The sequence below is a fragment of the Gymnoscopelus braueri genome, assembly GCF_963280865.1.
Source record: "Gymnoscopelus braueri genome assembly, chromosome: 4".
Classification (NCBI taxonomy): Eukaryota; Metazoa; Chordata; class Actinopteri; order Myctophiformes; family Myctophidae; genus Gymnoscopelus; species Gymnoscopelus braueri.
This window is the reverse complement of record NC_137605.1, coordinates 19,547,640-19,573,033: the sequence shown is the minus strand read 5'-3', so window position 1 is coordinate 19,573,033 and position 25,394 is coordinate 19,547,640. Positions and strand designations below refer to the sequence as shown.

At 44.2% G+C, this 25,394-nt stretch overlaps 3 protein-coding genes across 3 annotated transcripts; all 3 read left to right on the top strand.

The window, feature by feature from the left end:
• Positions 1 to 432: 432 nt before the first annotated feature.
• nat14 (N-acetyltransferase 14 (GCN5-related, putative)) lies at positions 433 to 5,976 on the top strand. Its single transcript, XM_080427514.1, has 4 exons — positions 433 to 606; positions 1,890 to 2,042; positions 2,627 to 2,938; positions 4,602 to 5,976. Exons 2-4 carry the CDS (start codon positions 1,962 to 1,964, stop codon positions 5,025 to 5,027), a joined length of 819 nt encoding a protein of 272 aa, XP_080283640.1. The 5' UTR covers positions 433 to 606; positions 1,890 to 1,961; the 3' UTR covers positions 5,028 to 5,976.
• Positions 5,977 to 10,491: 4,515 nt separating this feature from the next.
• Positions 10,492 to 13,335, top strand: aicda (activation-induced cytidine deaminase; the record flags this gene model as incomplete). The annotated part of the gene is made up of 5 exons (XM_080427524.1): positions 10,492 to 10,511; positions 11,218 to 11,383; positions 11,847 to 12,129; positions 12,917 to 13,032; positions 13,285 to 13,335. 5 exons carry the CDS (start codon positions 10,492 to 10,494, stop codon positions 13,333 to 13,335), a joined length of 636 nt encoding a protein of 211 aa, XP_080283650.1.
• A 669-nt stretch (positions 13,336 to 14,004) lies between these two features.
• On the top strand, positions 14,005 to 24,305 carry LOC308084694 (adaptin ear-binding coat-associated protein 1-like). Its single transcript, XM_080427515.1, has 7 exons — positions 14,005 to 14,126; positions 17,454 to 17,554; positions 20,308 to 20,412; positions 20,865 to 20,946; positions 21,898 to 22,006; positions 23,731 to 23,884; positions 24,040 to 24,305. Exons 1-7 carry the CDS (start codon positions 14,032 to 14,034, stop codon positions 24,150 to 24,152), a joined length of 759 nt encoding a protein of 252 aa, XP_080283641.1. The 5' UTR covers positions 14,005 to 14,031; the 3' UTR covers positions 24,153 to 24,305.
• The last annotated feature ends 1,089 nt before the right edge of the window (positions 24,306 to 25,394 follow it).

Genomic DNA, 25,394 nt, shown 5'->3' with positions numbered 1-25,394 from the left:
TTCACACAAAACATTATTTTCTATACACCCCATGAAGCCTTGAATTCATGGAGATTTTTTAGTTTTCGTCCCATTCCTGAGCCAATAATTTAATTCATCATCAATCATCATTGGTCAATAGGAGACTCAGTAGGTCTTTGAGTCTCCATAGACTCCGCAGATCATCAAATGATTGTCTTAGGAATGCGACAAAAACTATAAAATCTCCTCGAATTCAAGACGTCATGTGTGTAATTGATAGAAAATAAGTAATGTTTTGGGTGAACTACTCCTTTAAGAAAATAAATAACGGGACCTTGTAACGCCCACGTCCCATTCATGTACGCCGGTGCGCAGTGCGCAGCATTCTCCGTAGTCCGTACGAAAATGGCGTAGAACGACAGCGCCCAAGACGCTTACGCAAGAATAAACGGAGCAACACTGGATTGAGAATTGCATCTCCACGCCAAGCGTCTCCGAGTCGTTCAATTGAACGTGCGAACCGTGTGTGGACCATGCCATGGAGACATAAACACTCTCTGCACAAGAAACTGCTGGAAATGCAGTAATTCACAGTATTTCTTTGCATTCCATGTGATGTGAGAGCGCCGTGCTGCAGAACAGAAGGTAAGCGGATTCGCATACTGTGGCTATATGTGATCACCACCATATAAGGGTCTGGACGAGGTGTTTGCTACCGGACGACCACCCTGGTAGACGCTATTCTGTACAAGCGTGGAAGCCTTTAGGCGAACAGACGCACGGTATAAATCCCCCAATAATAATCCCTTCTGTCTGTGTTGTTTTGGGGGTGGCGTAGCCCACTGTCTAGTCTAGTGCGATGAGGTCTCATACAGTGTTGCCATATTTTGTGAGAGAAATAAGCAACCAGGTCATGATTCTCCCTGCTGGCACAAAGCATTTATGAAAATATTTTGAGAACCACCAGTTTAAATGATATATTTTTGGAAGCAAGCCTAAATGAGCAACTAACACTTAAGAAACAAGCCTCAAAAACCGCAACCACCTAGCCATGGTTCACATGACGCTTGTATACAAGCATCGTGTCATGGTATGACAGTCATGTTTCAGGGCTAGCAACCACCAATTTTGACAACCAACTTTACAGAAAAATAAGCACAAAGTCACTTATAATAAGCCGACATGGCAACACTGAGTGTGTTCTCACTGCACACAGCATGGTGCCAAGCTGACTGACACTATAAATAGACATTTACATTACAGTCTTCATTCTTGCCATAATGATGCATTAATGTGTGATTGATTGATGTACTTTATTTAGTAAGAGACTTGTCATTTGGCTTTAAAGTTTTTACCTTTTTGCGGTCGACAACCATTTAGTCCATTACAATGCTCTGCTCTGGTAGCCACTGTAAGGGTGGCATTTATTTAGCCCCGTTTGGAACCTCACCCTCCATTGTTGTGGTAACCTATTACTACTGCGACTGGATAATGTCTATCTTTCCTGCATTAGTGCTGCCATTCTATATTTAATGTCATACAATAAAACGAAATTCATTATGATGTAGGCCTATTAAGGTGAGGGGGGGCCTTACTCGCCTCTTCTATTTATAGCCAATGGTTGAAATTAGAGCACATGCAGCTTGATTGAACGAGTAAACTAATAGTTTAGAAACACACACACACATAATGTACAGTATGTATATGTATCAGTATGTATTTGGTGTGGGTAATAATGGCTGATTTAGGCAGTCACATGGTCACACACCTGGCCTGAATCAAACTAATTAGACTGAGCTGGGTGTTGGGCATCAGTGCACACAGGATAAATCAGTCATTCATATACAGCCTCACCACAACTTACTTGTGTAACATGTAACTCCTAGCTATGAACATTACTGTAATCTCTTCCCCCCCCCCCTTCCTAGACATTGTTTGTGCATGTTGCTGTGTGTGGAGTGTGGAGAAGGACTCCTGTAGGTGTATAAAACCCTGCAGCCATGGTGAGGCTGGAGTTGGACCAGGTGATAATGAGGAGGATGAAGGAGGATGACATAAAAACTGTCAAAGCCCTCGTCAAGGTGTGTAAAACCTTGTTTTGAACAGAACTTCGACTCAGGTGTGTGACAACTTAAAAAGGAGACACCTCGCAAGGTGGCTCCCCCCGCCCCCCATGCATTGTGTTCAAAGGACGGGTGGCGCCATCTTGAGAGGTCCGCCGCTATTACAAAAACACGGTGTGGCATCATGTTCTCTTTCTTGATAAAGGCATAACACACACAGGCACCAAGGTGTGTGTGTGTTTGTGTGCACACACACACACACACACACACACACACACACACACACACACACACACACACACACACACACACACACACACACACACTTTTAGAAATACTGGCTACATCAGTGGGGTCCTTGAGGGACAAAGTTCTTGAAAGATTTTGACGACCAATGGAATCTTTTTTGAACAACACAAATCTTGTATGGGGTCACTCCCTGGCACTAAATATTTTTAGACAAGGATCCGTGGCCAAATACATATTAATTTGGGACTCAAATGAAACAGTTGGGAACCACTGGGGCTACATTACCACAATGTCACTCAAGATTGTTTCTCTCTCTCTCCCCCTCTTCCTACAAACACGCGTCCCCCCTCCAGGAGGGCTGTGAGGGGACGGAGAACCGGCTGGTCCTTCACATCCTCACTCGGCCCCTCTGTCTCTTCCTGATGGCCACCCTGGCCTCCGTGCTGCGCTGTCTCCTCCACTCGTTCATCCTGGCGTTGGCCGTTCCGGTCTTCCTCCTCATCGTCTTCCTCAAGATTACCATGCCCAGGTCCGCGGGCGTGCTGGGCACCACCCGGCCCTACTGGGACTACGTGGGCAGCAGCTTCCGCGGCCCTGCGGAGGAGGAGGAGACCCTGTCTAACCTTTATTGCAGGATCAGTGGCAAGACCCCCAACTTGAGGAAGGTTGGTTGAGTCATCCTACAGTATACCTGTATATTAAACATATCCACTTTAACACTAGCATCACCTATTCTGGGGGGAACATTCACCTAAAATCTACAAGCTCACAACATTTTGTGTTGCGAGCTTGTAGATCTGCTATCTTTGGCAAAAGAGATCTTGAAAATCAGTTGTCGGCAAGCAGTACATCTTGCAATGGAATATAAATTAGTCTTTAAAGAATAAATAGTATGAAAATACCACCACACCTGTGACCCTGGCCTACACATAACTCAGTAGACAATAGTAGACAGGTGCAATATGTAGTGGATATTATGTACAAATTCAGAGAAAGCTGGTTAGCTGTTAAACTCTTTGAACCTAAAAAAAAACAATAATAAAAAAAGACAACGGTAGTAGTTGTTTGTTATAACATCACTTGTTTTTTAGCTCAAAGTTGGTGTTTTCCATTGTGGTTGTTGCTAATGCATGTGTATGTGTGTTTATTGGGTTGTTTGTGGAGAGTTAGTCACAAGCTTTGTAAAACTTCACCAGATATAGTGTGTATGATGCCCTTAACATGAACAGTCCTGTGAGCCTGGTGATTTCTTCATTTCAAACAGCGTGCAGTTTAGGTCTTGCTCTGTTTAATAAAGTATTTTGTCCGTGCTGCTGCCATTCCCTAGCCTGGTAAACCCTTCCCTCCGGAAATCTAATTCCCATTTGTTCTCAGGAAGGAATCTGGCCTGAGCGCCTGTCTAGGCGTTTCTGCGGAGTTCATAACATGAACTCTCCAATCAGCGTCCTTGCTCATTGTTCTATGATTGACAGCGCATGTTGGCCAATCAGGTGGAACCCGAGTGAACCCGAATGGAGCCGAGTGCAGCCGAGCGAAATGGAACGGCGGCCATTAAAACTTTGCCATTAAAGCTCTCAAACTTCTTTTTTTGTGGCACAGAATTTTAATTTAGAATTTTGTTTAACTTATATGTGGTCAATTAATCATGACAGAGCCTATTTAAAAATAGAAATTCAGAGAACTGGCAGGGGCGGGCAGTGACACTCATGTATCCTACTAAAGTAACCTATTTTCGGCATGGCCCTTTCAAAAGTCCCCTTGTGTCACGTTGCTCTGTGGTGGTGGTGGAACAAACTGCTGATTGGCTGAAGGGGTTGTGGTGGAACGAACTGCTGATTGGCTGAAGGGGTTGTCAGTCGGCCATAGCTGAGTGGTTAGTGAGCCCGCCTAGGGAGCCAGAGGCCCTGGTTGCCCCAGGTACGATTCCAGGCCAGGCCAGCAAATGTGTCGATGAAATGAAATTTGTCCCTGAGCAAGACTCTTAACCCCTAATTGCTCACAGGCCCTCATTGGAAACAAGACCGCAAGGACTTTCATGAACGGACCTGTTAAAGGAATTATCCTTATCCTTATAGGAATTATCCTTATCCTTATATCCTATCCTAGTCAACGGTATTACTCCCGCCCAGCTCCCGCCCACAGCCAAAAAGCCAAACAGGCCCCCATGCCAGACTCACTACTGAGATCAAATGGAAATGAGATTTCCGGAGGGAGGGGTTTACCAGGCTAGCCATTCTCGTGTTTATCATGAATGTATAGATTATAGTTCTATCTAGTCGGCAGCCGTGTTGTGAACTTGTATTAATGCTATTTTCATCTCTTATCAAGGCAAGACGCAGAATCCGAACAAAGGACAAGGAGGCGGAGATAATTGACCCGGACAGGGAGCATGCGGCGGGCCATGTGTGGCTGGCCGAATGCGACGGGGAGATCGTGGGCTGCGTGAGCCGGGAAGGCGAGACACGAGCAGGCTTCACCAGGATCTGCAGGGTGGTGGTTGGCTGCTGGTATAGACGGGAGGGCCTGGGCAAACTGCTGGTCCAGAGCTTGGAGCAGAGGGAGAGGGATTTGGGGACGCACAGGGTCTACGCCCACGTCCCCTACCCTTCTAAGATAGCGGAGGTCTTCTTTACGAAGCTGGGATACCGAGAGCTGGGAAACGAAGAGGAGGACGAGGAGGAGCTAAAACTGGAGAAGCCGCACAAAGGCTTTTTGGGTTTCCCACTCACCAAGGTGTTTTACAAAGACCTGTGACAGGGTGGAGGGGCGGGCAGAGGGACTCACTGTAGCAGTGAACAGAAAAGAAGAAGAGGGACTGAAGGGAAAAGAGAGACATTACACCCGTAATACATTTTATGCTTACAGCCTTCATGAGATATTGGTGTTAATGCTTTGATTTGAATTTCTAAACAGCCCAACTGACTCTTCATCTTACTCAGTCATTTAAAATGTTTATGTCATACTGTACATGAATGTTTAAATGAAGTGAATGTGTGTCCTTTTGATGACATCTTTGGGATGATACATTTTGCTGAAAGTTCTCGACACAAATGAGTCAGGGCTTTATAGTGGTTTATAGTTTTGAGGGATATATGTGTGAGATTGTGCTTTTTTTTAAATGTTCAGGGAAAATGCCCCCTGAGAAGTGAAATAAATGTATGCATGAGGAGGACTGCAGCAGGCTGGGCTACTTACAATATTTTCTTCAATTAATTTATTTGGATGTTAATTTGTTATTTATTCCTGTATTCATTTGATGTACGTTTCACTGATTATTTTTTATGAATATTTATAATTAGTCACATACATTATTTAAGTGAATAAGACTTCATGCCGTTTTGATAAAAGTTTTTGTTGATGTTTTTAGACGACTTACAATTTGACATGTTACAAAAACATGAGACAGATAATGGCAATAAAGCGTAAAACTACCCACCCACTCCCATACAAGAAGGTACTGGAAAAGTTTCACCATTAATACTACATAAGTTGGAAAGGTGATCAGATTTCCCCTTAGTTTGCTATAGCCACACAGACGTAATTATGCTGGTGTATTAAGAACCCCAAATTTTGTCATGTGTTGGTTTCCTCCTCCACACTAATATATTTTGTGGTACCAAGAGGGGGAATTTTCAGATTTTCAATTTTTAAAAATACATTTTTACCCAGCGATGCCTGTGAGTAAAACAAACTAGGTCTTACTGTATGATGGTTCACACTAAGTCCTTGTACATCTCCCCATATCCAGATCCTAAGGTCAGGTACAATTTCATACAGTCATCTTTTCCAAACTTACTCTAGGCAGGAATTACAGAGCATATGGAGTATTTCATTTATTTGTCATCATGATTTTATTAATTGTATAATTATTTTAAGATGCACCTCAAAAATTCTGTTTCCTTAACATGGCTGTTTGTAATAAAAATTATTATATTTCATGTAAAATGCATTACTAAATCCCAGATAGTGTTTTTCAGTTTGTTACAAAGACTAGCACAGTCAGTGTAAAGGTCCTTACACACCGGGGCGATTTTTTTCATGCGAATAATACGTTCTTTTTAAAAACCTTATAAAGTCAATGCAAGCTTCCACACCAGTTTCGCGGAGCGAAAAAAGCGTCTTTTAATTATTCGGAACGAGTCCGAATTTTGCGTATATTCGCATATTCGCCGGTGTGTAACCGCCTTTAATCTTGTGTGTGTGTGTCTGATCTGTGTGTGTGCAGATGTATGAGCTAGGTGAATGCAAATTTTAAGCCGGATTTATGCTTTGTTGCACACTGTAGTGCACCGAGATATAGCCCATCTACAAGGCCCTGTGTTGCAGCACGATGCATTGTGAGCTTGTAGATCTGCTATTTTCAGTGTGTGACACCATGCACAACGAAGTATATCAAGCCCTTTACTGTACAGGGTGTATATGTGGTTTACATGAATCTGCAGTATTCAACAGCCTTTTATCTTTTAGCCATCTCTCACACCTGGCTACATCATGCTTATGAGTCTGCAATACTGTACTGTATGTACTTCCTTGTCCTATTGATTTATTTCTCACTCCCCATCATGGATTCCTCCTCATTTTGTTTTTGATAAGGGCAAGATTGTGTATGACTGGACTAGAATAACTTTGTAATCAATTCCTTATAGTAACAGAAAATGCCTTCGTACCCCAGGAAGTAAGATGCTCTGTGACTGGAGGACACTTAAAGCCTCAGCCAGGAAAAGCTGGCATTAAATATTTATCAGTCCTCAGTAAATGTTTAAACAGTTGCTAACAGTTACTAAAACAAACCTTTGCGGTGATCATAACCTGAATTTGTGCGCGCACTTACGCACAGCGTGTAAATTATATTTAGCTGCAGAGGCAGTGACTTGTAGCGTTGTGTGGTCATCAGGTGAATGACAGTTAGCGTTTCTGAATGGGGGATGCTTAACCTCACCGTCTCGTCTCTTCGGGCCTAACCTGAATATGGTTGACACGTCTCAGTGTCATTATAGAGACTCTGCTCTATAGTTCTACTAACCTCAGACATACAGTATCAGAATTACACTTTCACATTCATCCACCACAGGATGCTTGTACTGAGGCTGTGTGTGTGTGTGTGTGTGTGTGTGTGTGTGTGTGTGTGTGTGTGTGTGTGTGAGAGAGAGAGAGAGAGAGAGAGGGAAATACTGTATAACTGTGATTCTCAATCTTTCTCTTTCTCTTTTATTTGGCATTAGGTGACGGATCTTCATTTGAGGAGATTTTCTTTATCTCTGGGACCCAAAACCAAATTTGAGTACAAATGAGAGTGTACATTTGTTTCACTCTGAGAGTGAAACAAATGGATTTGTATGCTCTCAGAGTTACAGATTCGGGTCAATTTGGTACTTATCAATGTACCTATAATGATTCAGCTGGGGACCCCCTGGGGGGCCCTGGACCCCACATTGAGTACCACTGCTGTATACCTCACCGGACAAAGGATGCGATATTGTGACACAAAGCCTATTGATCATGCAAACAACATCTGTAGTGGAAAATCACTTCCCTTTGCTTATCTCTGATTAAATATAGAGGCACAATTCAGTAGAGTGTCTTTGCGTAGGGTAATTTTTTACCTCATAAAAAGTAACTATAATTTCCCTTCAGACACTTCCTGGTCATCATCAGGCTTTTTTCTACATGACTGGCAACCAGCAGACACCTGTTAGCTGCTCCTCTAAGTGACTGATCAGTAACTATTATTGTTGTCAGGAAACAGATGTGAGTTCACGGCACTGGAAAGAAACCCTGTTTGTGACTGTGGTCATGTGTGTCTGCACGGTATGGCTGTGTGTGTGTGTGTGCGGTGTGTGAGAGAGTGTGTATGTGTGTGTAGGGTGTGGGCGGGTGGGTTTCGGAAAGTATGACTTGGCATTTCCTGCAGCCGGTTTCTGCCCCTGACTATGGGTTAAAATGCACAGCCGTGTCTGCCCATAGCGCACTGTACTAATCCACCACGGGTGCACACACAACACACACACACACACACACACACACACACACACACACACACACACACACACACACACACACAGTGCATGAGAGGAGTGGTACCGCACAGTGAGGTGTGGTCGTGCACGTGAGCGTTCATGTGTGACCGTGAGATGACCCTGGTCAGCTGTGGTCTAAGCCACAGAGGTCGGTGGGAAGTGGTTAGATAGAGTTTGGCATCCAATGCAGGCTAGAAGAGTGACATCGCCGCATGAAGATGAAAAAGTATCTCTCACACCCACACACACACACACACACACACACACACACACACACACACACACACACACACACACAGACACACACACACACACACACACACACACACACACACACACACACACACACACACGCGCGCACACACACACACACAATGTCCTGGGTGTGCAGAGGTCTCAGTGCATTGTCAAAGTAGTGAAATGTGACGTGAGGCTGGTCACAGTTGACATCCAGTCGTTCTCTCATGCAGACACACAAATAGGCACAAATGGGTTTAAATGTCGGGGGCACCGCACCATCAGAGGGTTGAATGGGATAAATTTGTTCCAGATGAGGTAGAACATATAGATTGTGTTAATGACATACTCACACAGATGGCTAGTGCGCGCACGCACACGCACACACACACACACACACACACACACACACACACACACACACACACACACACACACACACACACACACACACACACACACGCGCGCACACACACATGCAGATGAGCTCCAAAAACAGCCACCCTGGGAAACGGTGAATTCCCCAAACCGCAGAGTGCATGAGAGGGTGAGGGGAGCCATGGGAAAGCAGGATGCCTGCGAAGTATGCAGAGAACGGACAGGACGGGGCCCAGGCTAAAACAGACAGCTAGGAGAAGAGAGGAGGAGAGGAGAGGAGAGAAGAGCATTAGAGGGAAGGGAAGAGAAGAGAAGAGAAGAGAAGAGAAGAGAAGAGAAGAGAAGAGAAGAGAAGAGAAGAGAAGAGAAGAGAAGTGAAGAGAAGAGAAGAGACATCCTGATTTGACCAATTTGGCCCAGGATGACAGCGTCTTATGGTTCAAAGGCCAGTTGTGGGTGGGTTGAAAGCTGCAGTAGGTGTGTGCGTGCATGCATGCGTGGTGTGTGTGCATGCATGCCTCTGTTCGTACGTGTGCAGTGAGTGCGCGCACACACACACACACACACACACACACACACACAAACACACGCACACGCACACGCACACGCACACACACACAGAAGTTGGTCAAAGCTGGTCGCCCTGTCTAGCCTGTTTATATACAGTCAGTCTATGTGGAGACTTTGCATGAGGGTGGTCGGTCACACAGCGCTTCCCCCCAGATTGACACACTTTGGGAAAACCCTAAATCAGAGGTCTGGGTAGGTACTGTATAGGTGACAGGGCCTACGAGATCTGGGGGTACGCCCATGGTCCAACCCCCTCCCCATCCCCCCATTTATGGGGCCCCAAAAGGGGGGAGACTGGCTGGGTGGAAAGGTTGAGAAGGAGGAGGGTTGGGCCTGCTAACTGAGCCGGGATCAAGGCGAGAAGGTATCTGGAATTTTTTTATTTTAATGACCTGGGAAAACCAAAGTGGAGCGGCCGGTGACTGGGTGAGCTTTTCACCGGGTTTGGAAAGTTCCAGCCATTTGGCTGTGTTCACTGACGTTCGAGAGAAACTCCCAAAGGTTACAAATCACGTCAAACACTCCTGGATTCATGTGTGGTCGCTCCAGTTGTTTTTGTAAATTCTGCATTGTGTAATGTCTCCCCAGTAAAATCTTTTTATTGCCTCATATTAAACCCCATTATGGTCGCACTTCAATCATTATGCAATAAAGTTATTTTCCACCACACATACACACACACACATGTAGACTGTGTCTAAATTAAAGACAATGCTGTAAAGACATTACAAATGAACACATAATTTATGGTTTGAATTGTTTTGCAGAATAACAGCAACAGGATCCAGCCGTGTCATTGCTATCAGCCCTCCCCTTGGCTGGTTTTTCAAAAATCTTTCTATCCAACCAGAGAATGTCTTTCTGAATATAAGCTGTTTATGTTTAGATGTATGTGGTCTCTGTTCCCACCCTCATCACCCCCCCCCCCCCCTACAGATACACTCACTTGTAACTTCAACTCATCACCCACACCCGCTCGATTATCTGTTTTGCGTGTGAAAAATCAGTCTCTCAAAATGATTAGTAAACTAGACAGGTGAGCAAAATGGATACATTATCTTTTTAGTATCTATTTCTTTTTGATGCATCATCATGTGCAGCTTTGTTTGCATATCGTTTAACAGAATAACATTTGCATACTGTTGGCATGAGATTAATTAGACTATTATGTGTAACTTGGTAGTAGATAATAATAGAACAATAACCTTGACACCATTCCAACGGTGTCTGGGGGGTTATCAGTACGTTTCAGTGATAATAGCACGGTGATGAATAACTTTCTCCTACTTTCATTAATGCTGTATATGAAACTGAGAGCGAGAGAGTGTTTGCTGACTGCTATATAAATGTCCACCATCAGTCGGGAAACCACAAGTTTTACATTAGTTCATCTTATTCATTCAATTTCATTAACTCAGTGATTCATTAGTGAGTGGGAAGATTAAGCCATTTCAATCAACTAGTGGTATTTAGTTTATGGTTGAATATCCAAAATGATCCATGTTCATTGTAAACCAGTCAATATGTATAATAGTGGATCTAATCATATTTTATTAGACAAAAGCGTGAGAGAGAAAAATAAGGGGGGAAAAAAAGTATCAACGTTTCTTCACACCAAATAGTAAATACTGTAAGTAATTTACAATGATGACATAATAAGGTATAATGCAGTAAGTCTGCAGGGGAAAAAATATCTCATGTTTAAAACAATATTTAATGTGTCCCCCCATTTTCTGTCTCAGTGTGCTTCTGGGTCAGAAGAAGTTCATCTTCCACTATAAGAATGTGCGCTGGGCGAGGGGTCGAAATGAGACGTACCTCTGCTTCGTAGTGAAGAGGAGAGTAGGACCAAACTCCCTCTCCTTTGACTTTGGACATCTCCGCAACCGCTCCGGCTGCCATGTGGAGGTGAGGGAAGAATAGGGACAGAGCTGTAACATTCAGAAGCAAGGGTATAGGGAATGAATACCTTCTATTTATTTACAATCTGTTGTCTATCTACGGTATATTCAACCTTTATATCCAGGGAGAGTAAAACTCTCTTTTGTAACAATACCCAGCTCCATTGGATCAAATAGGGGCTAATTGCATTGCTCAAGGACACATTGACTTTAGGTGATGGTTGGAGACGTGTTTTTAAATTCACTTTGACCCAGCGAGATCGATTCTCTTAGCCATTCCAAGGACTGGAGCCAGGGGCCATTTACCTTCTGCTCTCCCCAGTTCTGGTGCTTAAGCGACACATTCTCACCCCCAACTCGTCAAATATGGCCACTTGGTCATGTGTCAAGGCGTCATCTTGGCACTTGACCAAGTGGCCATATTTGACGAGATGGGACTTTTGCTCATCACTCCGTCCCTGTCCCCACAGCTGCTGTTCCTTAGCCACCTGGGAGCCCTGTGCCCCGGTCTGTGGGGGTACGGAGGTAACGGAGAGGGGAGGCTCAACTACTCGGTCACCTGGTTCTGCTCGTGGTCTCCCTGCGCCAACTGTTCTCTGAGAGTGGTCCAGTTCCTCAGCCAGACCCCCAACCTGCGTCTCCGCATCTTTGTCTCTCGCCTCTACTTCTGTGACACGGAGGACAGCCGGGAGAGGGAGGGTCTGAGGACTCTGAAAAGGGCAGGTGTAGAGATCACCGTCATGACCTACAAAGGTTAGAAAGAGGGCTCTGTGTCTGTCTTTGTGTGTGTGTGTGTGTGTGTGTGTGTGTGTGTGTGTGTGTGTGTGTGTGTGTGTGTGTGTGTGTGTGTGTGTGTGTGTGTGTGTGTGTGTGCGCGTGCGTGCGTGCGTGCGTGCGTGCGTGCGTGCGTGCGTGCGTGCGTGCGTGCGTGCGTGCGTGCGCGTGCGTGCGTGCGTGCGTGTGTGTGTGTGAGTGATTAGGGTGTGGGAGCCGAGGACAGAAGGTGGCCCTGCCGACAGATATTTCAGTAAACAAAGGCTGACACTAGGGATGCATTATATATATCGGTATCAGCCGATTAATAAACCACTTGAAGGTCCAACATCCCAAAATATATCTCTCCTCCGTGTATAGACGAATCCACAGAGCACTGCGGTGTCAGACTCCTGCTGTGGTGGTTGCTATACATAGTGCAGAGGTGCGGAAGAGCGCTTTAGGAGAGAATGATCGGAATTGGGAGTGTTCTAATTAATTGGGCCTAATTAATCAGGTCATAATAAAGCAGAGGTTTTTTTTTTTTTCTGCATCTGCACCCGGCATCACAGCTACACTGCTGGAAAGTGGTATTCCCATACTGACCGATATTGATACTGATACCGTTTCACTCAGTAGCATATCGATTTTGGTCAATATGGGGGGGGGGGGGGGGATCTGTTATCAGATATTGGCCAAAATGTCAACATCGTACATCCATAGCAATCACCAAGACAAAGACAGCCAGACAGAAACATGAACATTATGTTACTGTGTCTTTCTATAGACTACTACTATTGTTGGCAAACCTTTGTGGCTCGCAGACTGAGCAGCTTCAAGGCCTGGGAAGATCTGCACCAGAACTCTGTCCACCTAGCCAGGAAACTCAACCGCATCCTCCAGGTAAAACCACTGCATAAATAACAAACTAAAGCTCTACTTAACCACAGCGATGGGGGAAAGCTAGTTAAAATAAATTATATCTTTTCACAGAAGTTTGAGTTCCACATAATGACATCCTGCTCTCTATTCTTTTCTTTCATGTGTTCATTCTTTTCTCCCACACATTGTATTTATTTATTTATTCATTTATATTTATTTCACCCTTTTTTTGGGGTCTTTTTCTATCTCTCTATCTCCCCTTCTATTTCTCAGGCTTGTGAGACAGAGGATTTCAGGGATGCATTCAAACTTCTTGGTTTGTGAACTGTCCTTATCCTCTGGTGCTGATTTGGAAGTGAAAGGTGTACATGCTAATGTTTGACCATTAGGCTACTAGTGCAACAACTACTGAACTGAACTGAGAACTGTGAGAATGTGAGAAAAGAGAATGTGTTGACATTTGGTAACAGATTTATTCTATTTGCCTTTTAAAGAGTATGGTAGGATATACAGTATGTAGGATTGCAGTATGTATGTTTTTTTCCTGTCTTGTCTTTGTCTTGTATTTTCTGTCTTTTTTTAAATGCTGACCCTGTTAGCTGAGCTTCAAGATTTCCTATGAATTTGTGCAAATGGCAAATAAATTATATTCTATTCTATTCTATAAAGATGATTGTTGAGATTTTCTTGATATAATAAAATACTATTTTGTCAAATTGAGAAATTGTGTTGCTTTTGCTGTTATCCATTATATTATTATCTTTTTTTTATATGAAACGCTTTTTTCACGTTTCATAGTAGGCCCGCCTAAGCATAACGGTAGATAACGGTATCAGCGGGTGCATGCGCAGGTGCGCATCTACACTGTCTATTACAGCTCACGTCGCATCCAACGCGCGCACACACACACACACACACACACACACACACACACACACACACACACACACACACACACACGGGCACCACTCTCCTCTCACGGACACGGACAGACACCGAATGAATTGTTAACGAGTCAAGATGGCGACCGAGGGCGAGTACGAGTCGATCCTCTGTGTGAAACCCGATGTCTGCGTCTACCGGATCCCACCGAGGGCGTCGAACCGGGGTGTCAGGTGAGTGTCGAGCTCACCCACTGGGTGCTATATCACCATCACCATCAACAACATCACTGTCATCTTGACCCGATCAGAGAGACATGAGCATCAACTAGCTATCCCCCCCCCCACCACCACCACCACCACCACTGCTAGCTGCCCCACCGGGTGCCATCCGTGCATGATCATCCTCACGCGGTGTCCGTTATGTCGGTTGTGGTTTGTGCGTCGAAGGTCACGGAATAATATGTAGGCTATTGTGTTGCGATCCTATACAGTTCAAGGTTAACGTTAAATATGTGGACGATGGGCTGCTGCATCCACCTGCTGTCTGTGTAAACCTGTCACCGTGTCACTGTCTGTCTGTCAGCCTGCACTGCACTCCAACACACACATAAATAATACTGCTGACAGCGCACAAACGTGACCAAGTAGGTGACTTAAACTGACTTTATAAGTGAATCACTTACTCAGATGATAGCCACATATACGGACCAGCAGCACATATATTATATGTAGGTCCTAGGCCAATAAAAAAAAAAAGATTATGCTACCTGGCGTTGTGTAGCCTACGTGAGGCATCGACGCAGTTCAGTGGCCGCAGGGTAAAAAGATAAGTTGATTGTTTACATTGTGTAGTAAGCCTATGGTGCAGGTGGTTCAGAGTGATCAGCCCTGCTTGGAGCCCGTTTGGACCAACCACCCAAGCAGTAGCGCATATATTATGTCTGTGATTATAATAACATGTGATATGTGACACATTATGATTTTGTAATAACCAGCGACCACGCACTGCGTGTGTCGTGATCTAGTAGTGAGTAGGGCGATGACGTAATAGCTCCAGCCCTATAGGTCAGACAGAGTCAGAGACATGCTCGTCCAATGTATTGAGTCACGTTTCTCTCACATCTGCAATAAAGCCCCCCCCCCCACACACACACACACACACACACACACACACACACACACACACACACACACACACACACACACGCACACACACACACACACACACACACACACACACACACACACACACACACACACACACACACACACACACACACACACACACACACACACATTTTCCAAACTGTGCCCCTAATCCACATCCACTCCAGGACCACCAGCCAGCCACCCACCTGCTCTAATATCAACAGACTTTCAAACAATTAGCCTTAGTAGTAATACAAAGTTATAGACTAGTGGTTCCCAACCTATTCTCAATCAGGGCCCATTAGAAATCGAAAAAGTGCTCGCAGCCCAGTGAGCCCACCCATCAGACCACTTAACACGGCAGTTATTTGAGAACACGTTTTTAAACACAAAGTATCATGTATTATTTTATTTTATTTTTTTAATTCAAAATATCAATGTTCTGCCAATTGCCAATTATTTTGTATTATACTTGCAATACCCTTGCGGCTCACCTGTAGGCCTTTGCCCACAGGTTGGGAAACGCTGTTATAGACCCATCCAGACCATTCTCTGTTTTGCATACACAAAAAATGGTGGTTCTTCAGTGGTTCTTTGGGGTGGTTGATGTGCTATACGACCACTTCGGTCTGCCACCTCGGGCGACTGATTGCCTCGTCACTCAAGGGTCCTTCTGGCCGATCTACACGGTCACGACTTTTTTCTGTTCTGGGCCCACAGTGGTGGAATGAACTTCCCACTGATGTCAGGACAGCAGAGTCACTGCCCATCTTTCGCCGCAGGCTGAAAACCCACCTCTTCAGGAAACACTACCCTTCCTCTTTGCCTGGCCTACTTGTTGTTAACTAGTTGTATACGAACGCTTGTTTTATTGTTGTATTGTTTTGTTGGATCTTGTTTAGTCGATACACTTATTTGTTTTAGCTCTTGCTAATTTGCTTTTGCTATTTTGTCTCATCTGTTTAAGAAAGTAGGTAGCTGATATATTGCACTTTTACCTTAGCGCTAGGTATACTCTTGGTTGCTTGTTTTTGCAGAAAATGCATTAAGACTTCTGGTGATTAGTAGTTTCGTTCGCTACCTATGTTGAATGCACTTATTGTAAGTCGCTTTGGATAAAAGCGTCTGCTAAATGACTGTAATGTAATGTAATGTAATGTAATCTATACTGCTGTACATAGATCATCTTCAGCCCCTGTATGGTTCTTTTAGAGGTTCTCTACTGGTTCTTCATCTTAGTTTAGGGACCTTTAATGGTTATTTGTTGCACCCAGCTATAGGCAATTAAGGCAAGGCCAGGCAAGTTTATTTGTATAGCATGCTCATAATGCACTGCGACACGTGAGCTTGTAGATCGTCTATTTACGTTATTTATCATACGACAAAGCATATAGGGCTTAAGTGGTTAATAAAGGTTGTATTTGCTAGTCTACTCTGTGTAGCTCCTCACCTCTCTCTGTACCCTGGCTTTTCTTTTTTTGTGCTCCTGATTTTTGGTGAGGCATTTTGACTTAGCTAGTCAGGCTGCAGTTCACTTCACATTGTGTGTGTGTGTGTGTGTGTGTGTGTGTGTGTGTGTGTGTGTGTGTGTGTGTGTGTGTGTGTGTGTGTGTGTGTGTGTGTGTGTGTGTGTGTGTGTGTGTGTGTGTGTGTGTGTGTGTGTGTGTGTGTGTGTGTGTGTGTGTGTTCTGCACAACTCACTGGTCAAGTCAAGTGTTTCCATCACACCCTTTTCACAATAACAGCATGGGGTATCATCTATAAATCAATCACTGGTGAGCTCCTTTTTTTATCTTGGTTCACACGTCACCATTACATCAAACCTACGTTCACAGGACTACTCACTTGCCTCAGTACCCAGAATCCACACAGCTTTGAGAAAAGGGCCTTCATGTTCTCCGTTTAGTCTGCCTGGAATTAATTTTAAAAAAAAACTCAGGCTCAACGCAGGCTTTTAATACTTCATCTGATTTTATAGGCATGCTAAAGGACGAGATCGATGTTTTATTACTATTAGTCGTCGGTGTTATATTCATTTAATTAACATGACCTTCATTCCCCAGCAATTACCACCTTATCCTCTGATTTGTTCTTCCACCCCATCCCAATCTATGGATTTTTTATGTTCTTGTCTTTCTGTGTCTTGTATATTGTATTTGTCTTTTTAATGATGCCGTTTTGGCCAGGTCTTGTTAAAAAAAAGAGATCTTTGAACTCATGTGAGTACCTGGTAAAATTAAGGTAATTAAATAAAGAAAAGATATCAGGTATCAGTAAATCTCCAGTCTCTTGCTTATTTAGTTCCTTATTGCGGTTCTAATACCACTTTCATCCAGCATACTATAGCCTATATAGTAAACCTACATCTAACATACTGTATCTCTTCTCTCATTGGCTTTTCTCTCACAGGGCAGCTGACTGGAAGCTGGACGCTCCTGATTGGACAGGACGCATGCGTGTCACAGCCCGTGGCAAAGTGGCTTACGTGAAGCTGGAGGACAAGATTTCTGGTGAGAGAGAGAGAGAGAGAGAGAGAGAGAGAGAGAGAGATATGATAGGAGTATCATGATTCATCCCTGTACTCAATGTCACTTTTTTTTTTAAAGGAGACGTGCATGCCATGGTTTTAACATAACGACCAGTGTTGGATAGCGTTACTTTTAAAAGAAACTTGTTACGTTACAGGATTACTGCCATAATTAAAAAGTATTCCGTTACGTTACAGGATTATCTTCTGAGAATTTTTTTTTTGCATTACCGACGATTAAAACCCACCTGCGAGGAAGATTGGTATAAACATAAAATCAAGAGTGCAGCTGCAGCCAGGACCACATTAGAAACAAGTGTTTCATCACGCTTTAATGTGTTATCCAACCTCTCTTTTTTTGTCGCACAGGTGCGACAAATTAATGTAATAAAAACAAGACGAGTAATACCGTCAGCCGTGTGTCACACCAAAAGTGGTGACCCATTGAATAGAATGATTACGCAATCACCACAGACTGCAAGGCATCGGTCACCGATTTGTGTGTAATATCTGTGCACGTCTCCGTTGACAGAGACGACGAGCTGGTATTGGATTTTCCTTTTCCTTTGTGGCAACAGAAAGAACAGGGAAATATAGGTCTTAAATGTAATGAAGTACACCATTATTTTGGAAAAGGTAACTAAGTAACTGAGTACTCTAATTGCAGAACTAACACGTTAGGTTACTCCGTTACCCCAAAAAGTATTCCGTTACCCCAAACACTGTGAACAGGGGCGTGGCTAGAAATCCTGGATCCCATAACACATGGGCTGCCACTGCCAGGCCCCATAATAATATTATTTGAAACTGACATTATGCAAAATTAGATGTGCCACTTTTACAGAACTGAATATGAGTGCTTTATTATTGAGTACCCTGTGATACTGAGTATTTTACATAATATTGCAAAATAGTATCATAAAAGGACACTACTCAATCATTACTTATGGCCCATGAAACCAACGAGCCAATATTATGCTCCCATAACCCTCTGGGTTATGGGATCTAAACAGCCGATGTGTCCCTCTGGGTTATGGCAAATATGTCATTTGGAAACATGTGGTCATTCCTTTGGGTTATGGGAATGATGTCACTTGTAAACACAGCTCTTTGCAAGTTGTTTTTATAGGCAACAAGCGGCAGAATGCTACTCAGTACACCTTTAAAATACTCAAACATTGCCAACATTTTGGACACAAATAACTGGCCGAATGCACACATTCAAGAAAAACACTAAGATTTTAAAAGCCTAGCTAGCCACACTGGCACAAAGAGGTTTGAAATTACCAACATTGCCATCCTTAGAGGCATGCGCTCTCACTAGTGGAGCTATAGGGGGAAAATATATATATTTGATTATTAGTGCCAGAATTATGGAGGGGCTATGCTATATTTTTATATTAACCGAAGGACATACATTATATTGTAAACAATAGCAGAAGCTTTAAAGTAAAATAAAATAAAGTACTATGAATTAAAACATTAATATAATAATAAAATAACGGTGGTGCCAGAGGGAAGGCCATGGGGTCACCAAAATCAGCATGGTTCAGGGACCATGATTGTGCTCAGCAGTGGTATTCTGCCCATACAGTAGATTTTGAGATGTATTCTGTGCAAGTGGAAATTATGGCCTAATGGTGGCACTACAGGAAAGTCACCAAAGTCATTAGGGCTCTTCCTTGTGGGAGCATGAAGATACACAGCAAATTCAATGGCAATCCAGTCTGTAGTTTTAAGGATTCGTTTTAAACATATGATGTTTGGGACCAAAGTTGGTGAGCGGATGGGCAGACGGACCGGGGGCCATCCTTAGAGCCCCGGCACTAGCGTGGATAAAAAGCAGGTCAATGTATGTGGGCAGGGTATTGGTTCTTGCCATCGGTGGGCTTCACTGCTATGTACTGTACCACTACTTTGGCCTGGTACCCTTGACTGTGAATGAGATCGTTATCTTGCCCGTTGTGCCTAATCATATTTCCTATGTCCAGTGACGTTGTTGTGTTGGTTAAAATCCAGATGTGCTCCTTCTGGGTCTTAGATCGGGTCCAGAGTCTTCTGTTCCTCTTTGCTATCCCCCGCTCCACTTCCCGACTAAAACTTGACCGAGCCTCTTCATTTGATCTGACTAAAACATCTTGAGCGCGCCTTAGTTGAAAGTTGCCATTCCCAGCAGAGGAATTATAGGCTTTGCAATATAAATAAGCCGTTTGGAAAGGCTAGTTTGTCTAATCAGCTGTCGGTTGTCAGTGGTGTACTTGAGTATATTTTTTAGTATCTGTACTTTACTTGAGTATTTCTATTTTTGGCTTATGACTTTCACTCCACTACATTTCAAAGACAAATATTGTACTTCTTACTAAATATAGTGGAAATAGCAGATCTACAATCTCACAATGCGTGTGACGCGTTGTGAGCTTGCATCTGCTATTTTCATACTTTTGTTGAAAAGTTTTGGATCGGTACATTTTATCACAGTAAGGCATTGATGTTAAAAATAAAATGTATTTTGTAATTTGTGCTTTTGAATACTTAAGTATTTTTTAAAGCATGTGCTTTTAAATACTTAAGTACTTTTAGAAGCAAGTACTCCACTACTTTAATTCAAGTAAAAATTTGACAGAGCAACTTTGACTTGTAGCTGAGTAATATTTGACCAGGAGTATATATGCTTTGACTCAAGTACTGGGATTGAGTGCTTTGTCCACCACTGATGGTTGTCCTTCTCTTCCACAGGGGAGCTCTTTGCCCAGGCTCCAGTGGATGAATACCCCGGCATTGCCGTGGAAACAGTCAGCGACTCCAGTCGGTACTTTGTGCTCCGTATCCAGGATGAAGGTGGTGGGTGGAGTTTGTTGCTAAGCAGTTAGACAACTGTCAAGAAGACAAAACTATCCAAATAGCGGTAGCCAACCGTAGAAGTCTGTGTTTATTCTATGTGTATTTTGTGAACCCAAACTAAGCCAACTATCTGTTGAACCATTGTTTATTAACACCTCATGGTCACAGACTGAACTATTGTAACAGAAGTTTAGTCATTTTCTACTGTGTGTGTGCATCTGTACTAGTAACTACAATACAAATATTCTTAAAACCTGCTTGTGTGTGTGTGTGTGTGTGTGTGTGTGTGTGTGTGTGTGTGTGTGTGTGTGTGTGTGTGTGTGTGTGTGTGTGCGTGTGCGTGCGTGTGTGTGCGTGCGTGCGTGTGTGTGTGTGTGTGTGTGTGTGTGTGTGTGTGTGTGTGTGTGTGTGTGTGTGTGTGCGTGCGCGCGTGTGCGTATGGACTGTGTCAGGCCGCAGTGCATTCATAGGCATTGGCTTCGGCGACAGAGGAGATTCCTTTGACTTCAACGTTGCGCTTCAGGACCACTTCAAGTAAGTACAGTAGCTGCTCCATCATAGACATAGATTATAAAACATCACTTATGCAATAATATGCCATAATAATCACCCACCTGGATCACCCACATGTCTGTGCAAACCGCTAATTGTAAAGACTGTAAAGGTCACAGCTTTAGCGGCCAGATGATATACCTGGGGTCATAGAATCGTTGAGAATGTTTGAGAGAAGTGTTAGGAATAGGAAAGGTGGAGGGGTTGCAACACAAGTTTTGAGATGAATTTGAACCTGAGAAGGGGCACGGTGGCGCAGTCGGTAGCGCTGTCGCCTCACAGCTAGAAGGTCCTGGGTTCGATTCCCGCGGGGACGCTGTGGGCGCTGGGGGCGTGTCTTCTCCTCCGCGTCATCAGCACCCATACCCTAGGTGGGGTTGGCGAAAGGGCCTTTCTGTGTGGAGTTTGCATGTTCTCCCCGTGTCTCCTAGGGTAGTTAATACCCTCACAAAAACATGTAGTAATCCTGGTCGCTATACCGCCTCCCCCATGACAGCCGGGGCGCCTGATGGAGGGGAAGGGTACTGGTTGGAATAACGTGTTCCTTCCACGCGCTACGTCCTACCAGGGAAACTCCCCCCTGTCAGGTGACAAGAAGGTCAGTTGGCTCTCATGCATTGAAGGAAGCATGAGCTCGGCCCTGGCCTCCCTACTGTGGGGGACTGGTGTAGCGCTGGTGTAGCGCCCAGGATCACTTAGGAAATTGGCACCGGGTGAAAAAAATGGGTTACAAAAATCGCGGGATAAAAAATTTAAGGAAAAAAAAAAGAATTTGAACCTGAGATATTGGAATGAATTGGTCAGCACATTAACTGGTTGAGCCAGCAAGGTGCCCCAATGGAATATGGGAGTGGATTATAATTGTTGATCGTCACTTGATTCACTCTGCACCTCTCTCTTTGTCTCTCTATGAACCTTCTTTCTCTCTCCTAGGTGGGTGAAACAGGACGAACAGTTCAGTAAACAGGCTCAGGCCCCAGACACTTCGCCTAAACTGGACCTGGGCTTTAAAGAGGGACAGACAATCACTCTCAATATTGGGGTAACGATTACTGTATACACTAAATAGTTTTATGGTCTGTCTAATGCTTGTAGCATCGTGCAGAATTATTAGTTTAGCCTAGCGAAGTGTAAACGTTTTTTAGTGATGTTTGCATGTTTTTTTGTCTGCAAATATTCCAACAGAGTGTGCTGAAAATACCAAAACAAACATGGCTGAAACATGGCCCTGTGTTTCAACTATGCACACCTCTAGATTGCCTCGTTTGTATTGCCTTTTTAAGCAGATTTCTTTTTGACGTTTTTTCCAAAAAACTTTATTTATTTATACAGGACAGTAGTGATGAGCGGGTCAACCCGTAACCCGCGGGACCCGCGGGTCAACCCGCGGCGCGGGTAGGTCGAGTCAGGATTTCAGAGAAAATTATGCGGGCTGAGGGTGAGCGGGTCAGCCGCTCTCCACGAAAAAAAAAAAAAAAAACCCTATTTTGACCAACATGCTTGTTTATTCAGCCCATGACAATGTTGTGCTACTGTAGACATTTAAAGGGACTTTGGGTACTTAAAAGAGCGCTATATAATATATATATATATTCCCACCGCGGGTCGCGGGGCGGGTTGAGCCATAGATTTATATATGGGTTCGCGGGGCGGGTTGAGGCGGGTCGCGTTCCGTCGCGGGTTGGGGCGGGGCGGGTCATGAAAAAACCCGACCCGCACATCACTACAGGACAGTGTTATGTTATGTAGTCTGAACCTGGTATAAACAGCTGCTGTGATGTGGTTGGTTAGTAATGTCATGCTCGTAACGTAGTGACATGAGCTGTGATTGGTCCACTTTTGAGGGGACAGTCATACAGTAGCCTATACACGAATCCACGGAGCGCTGCCCTGTAGGTGGCGCAGCCATTGCAAATCCCGTGTCAGACCCGGTCAGCTGCTGCTGCGCGGTGTCAGTCAGCTGCTGTCACTGACTGCTCACGTAAAGGCCTTTGCACACAGGGTGCGATTAGTCAATCAGTTTTTACCGCATGCGAAAAGACGCACGAAACGAATTGGGTTCGATTGAGAAAAAAAAAACGCATCGCATCGCCGCACGGTAAATTCGGAGCCGGTGTGCATGAGGTCATTGAGAACCATGTGTTCATTTAAAAAATGATATTGTCCATTTTTTCCGTGTGGAAAATCGCACCCTGTCTGCAAAGGCCTTTACTCTTTTACCTGCTTTTACTCACTTTTACTAACACTAACTTTACAAAGATGTACGGAAAATCGGGACAAACCTGTGTAGTTTATGGCTGCTCCAACAGCCAAGCAGGTAAAGAGTAACGTCAACAGACGGACAGAACCGTAGCAGCAGCTGACCGAGTCTGACACCGCAGCAATGGCGGCGCCACCTACAGGGCAGCGCTCTGTGGATTCGTGTATATACAGTGTACATACACACATACAGTACGTACTGTTTACTCCGTCTTATTATTTATTTATGGATTTTGTATTTTTATTCTTGGAGCTTACTGTAGATGTACTGTATCTCTTTTTCCCTATCTGTAACACACACACACACACACACTCACACTCACACGCACACGCACACGCACACGCACACGCACACGCACACGCGCACGCGCACACACACACACACACACACACACACACACACACACACACACACACACACACACACACACACATACACACACACACACATACACACACACACATCGTGATTTCTTTCTCACGTATCCAATTCTATTACCACTCTAGCAAGGAAGGAAGAAGGCCCGTCCTCAGAGCTCAGGGGGCTTTGGGCTCCTCCCTCCTCCTCCTGGGGCCGGGGGCATGCTAGCCCCGCCCCCAACTTGCAGATCGATAATAGATAACAACAACACAAAGCAATCTTCAGGAGGAACTAACACAGGTACATCATTTTAACAAAGACACGTTTCATAAATGTCTGCCATAATCCCTAATAACTCATCTGTTATTGAGTTTATACATTTTTGAGTTATACATTTCTTTATTTACTGCTGTACATTGTATATTATATTTTATTTTGTTTTCTGTTGTTCTAAGATTGCTTGCTAGATCTGGATTCTAGTAACTCGACCTCAGAGGCTCCAGTCAGCTTCAACCCCACACCCAGCTCTGACCTGTGGGGAGACTTTGATTCTGCAGCTCAACAGTAAAGAAGATGGGAGATTCTCTTTCCGTTTCCTCACCTCTCTTGTCGTTCTATAAATTGATTTAGTGTTTTTTTTTTGTTTTGATTTATTCCAATTGTGGGACCCAGTAGGTATACGTCTCCCAGAATCATCTAACCAGCTTCTTTCTGTTCAGTTCTGTTCTGACTCCCACAATGCCTTTCTCCTGAACAAAACCTGAGCCACCTTCCACTGGACCGCACAGTCCAATCCCATCCCTGTCTCACCCCAAGGTGACTTGCACCACGTCCCCTAAATGTTACACTTTTCTTATTGGGGGTGTGCGTGGCAGGGAGGGTGACACCTTCAGCCATTTATAATTGCATATCACGTATTTTAGTTTCCATAACTATTAAGTAGAGTATAGACACGCTGGCAATTATGGAGACATTTCCTCCAGGAAAACCATAGGTCATACCCTCCGCCGCACCTTGGCACACTCTCCATCTACACCGCTCTTCTCTCTACACACCTTTTTCCGTCTCCGTCCATCTACCTCCTTCTCTCCATCGCACAAGCTTCCACTTCTCCACTTTCCCCATTCCATCTTTTCATTCACGCCTTGCCCCCCCCCCCCCCCCCCCCCCCCACACACACCCCGCCCCATGTTTTTACATTTTATTTCCTAACAACCAGATCACTGAGAGGGTGAAAGACTGAGGGCTAATCGTAAAGAGATGATCCCGTGGGGACATATAATGAAACTAATAATAATCAATGAATGAATTTATGTACAGAGAATATTTATTGTATTATGTATATAGCGTCAGTAGATTTATTGTCCTTGGTGTGGTGTGTGTGTGTGTGTGTGTGTGTGTGTGTGTGTGTGTGTGTGTGTGGGTGTGTGGGTGTGGGTGCGTGTGTGCGTGTGTGCGTCTGTTGTAGCTCATTTTCCTCCAAGTCTCCGTCTGGGGGGTCTAATCATATATGCACTGACCGGCGATGCCAGTCTGCCTGTCTAGGTGGTTACAGACACATTTCTTAAGGCAAAACTTATTATGTGAATATGCTTAGGTGAAGCTTGCAGACACTCGAATCCACCTTTCACTAAACTATGGTCGCCTGTTAGACCGGCTAGATATTAGTGCTATATGGCGCACTCTAGTGTTATCGTCTGGAACCGCAGCTCCCATCCTGGCGCAGAATGATGTGTCAGTTGAAAAGGCAGTTGTCAAGATAGGTATTTTATTCCTGGGTCCAAGGAACTGGTCACAGTGACACTGTTTT

Excerpts from the sequence above, each read along its gene's own strand:
- LOC308084694 (XM_080427515.1), top strand. The coding sequence starts at position 14,032 with ATGGCGACCGAGGGCGAGTACGAGTCGATCCTCTGTGTGAAACCCGAT. Across the intron at positions 20,947-21,897 it reads GCGCTTCAGGACCACTTCAA|GTGGGTGAAACAGGACGAAC; the intron begins GTAAGTACAGTA and ends TCTCTCTCCTAG. Across the intron at positions 23,885-24,039 it reads TTCAGGAGGAACTAACACAG|ATTGCTTGCTAGATCTGGAT; the intron begins GTACATCATTTT and ends TGTTGTTCTAAG.
- nat14 (XM_080427514.1), top strand. The coding sequence starts at position 1,962 with ATGGTGAGGCTGGAGTTGGACCAGGTGATAATGAGGAGGATGAAGGAG. Across the intron at positions 2,043-2,626 it reads CTGTCAAAGCCCTCGTCAAG|GAGGGCTGTGAGGGGACGGA; the intron begins GTGTGTAAAACC and ends TCCCCCCTCCAG. Across the intron at positions 2,939-4,601 it reads AGACCCCCAACTTGAGGAAG|GCAAGACGCAGAATCCGAAC; the intron begins GTTGGTTGAGTC and ends TCTCTTATCAAG.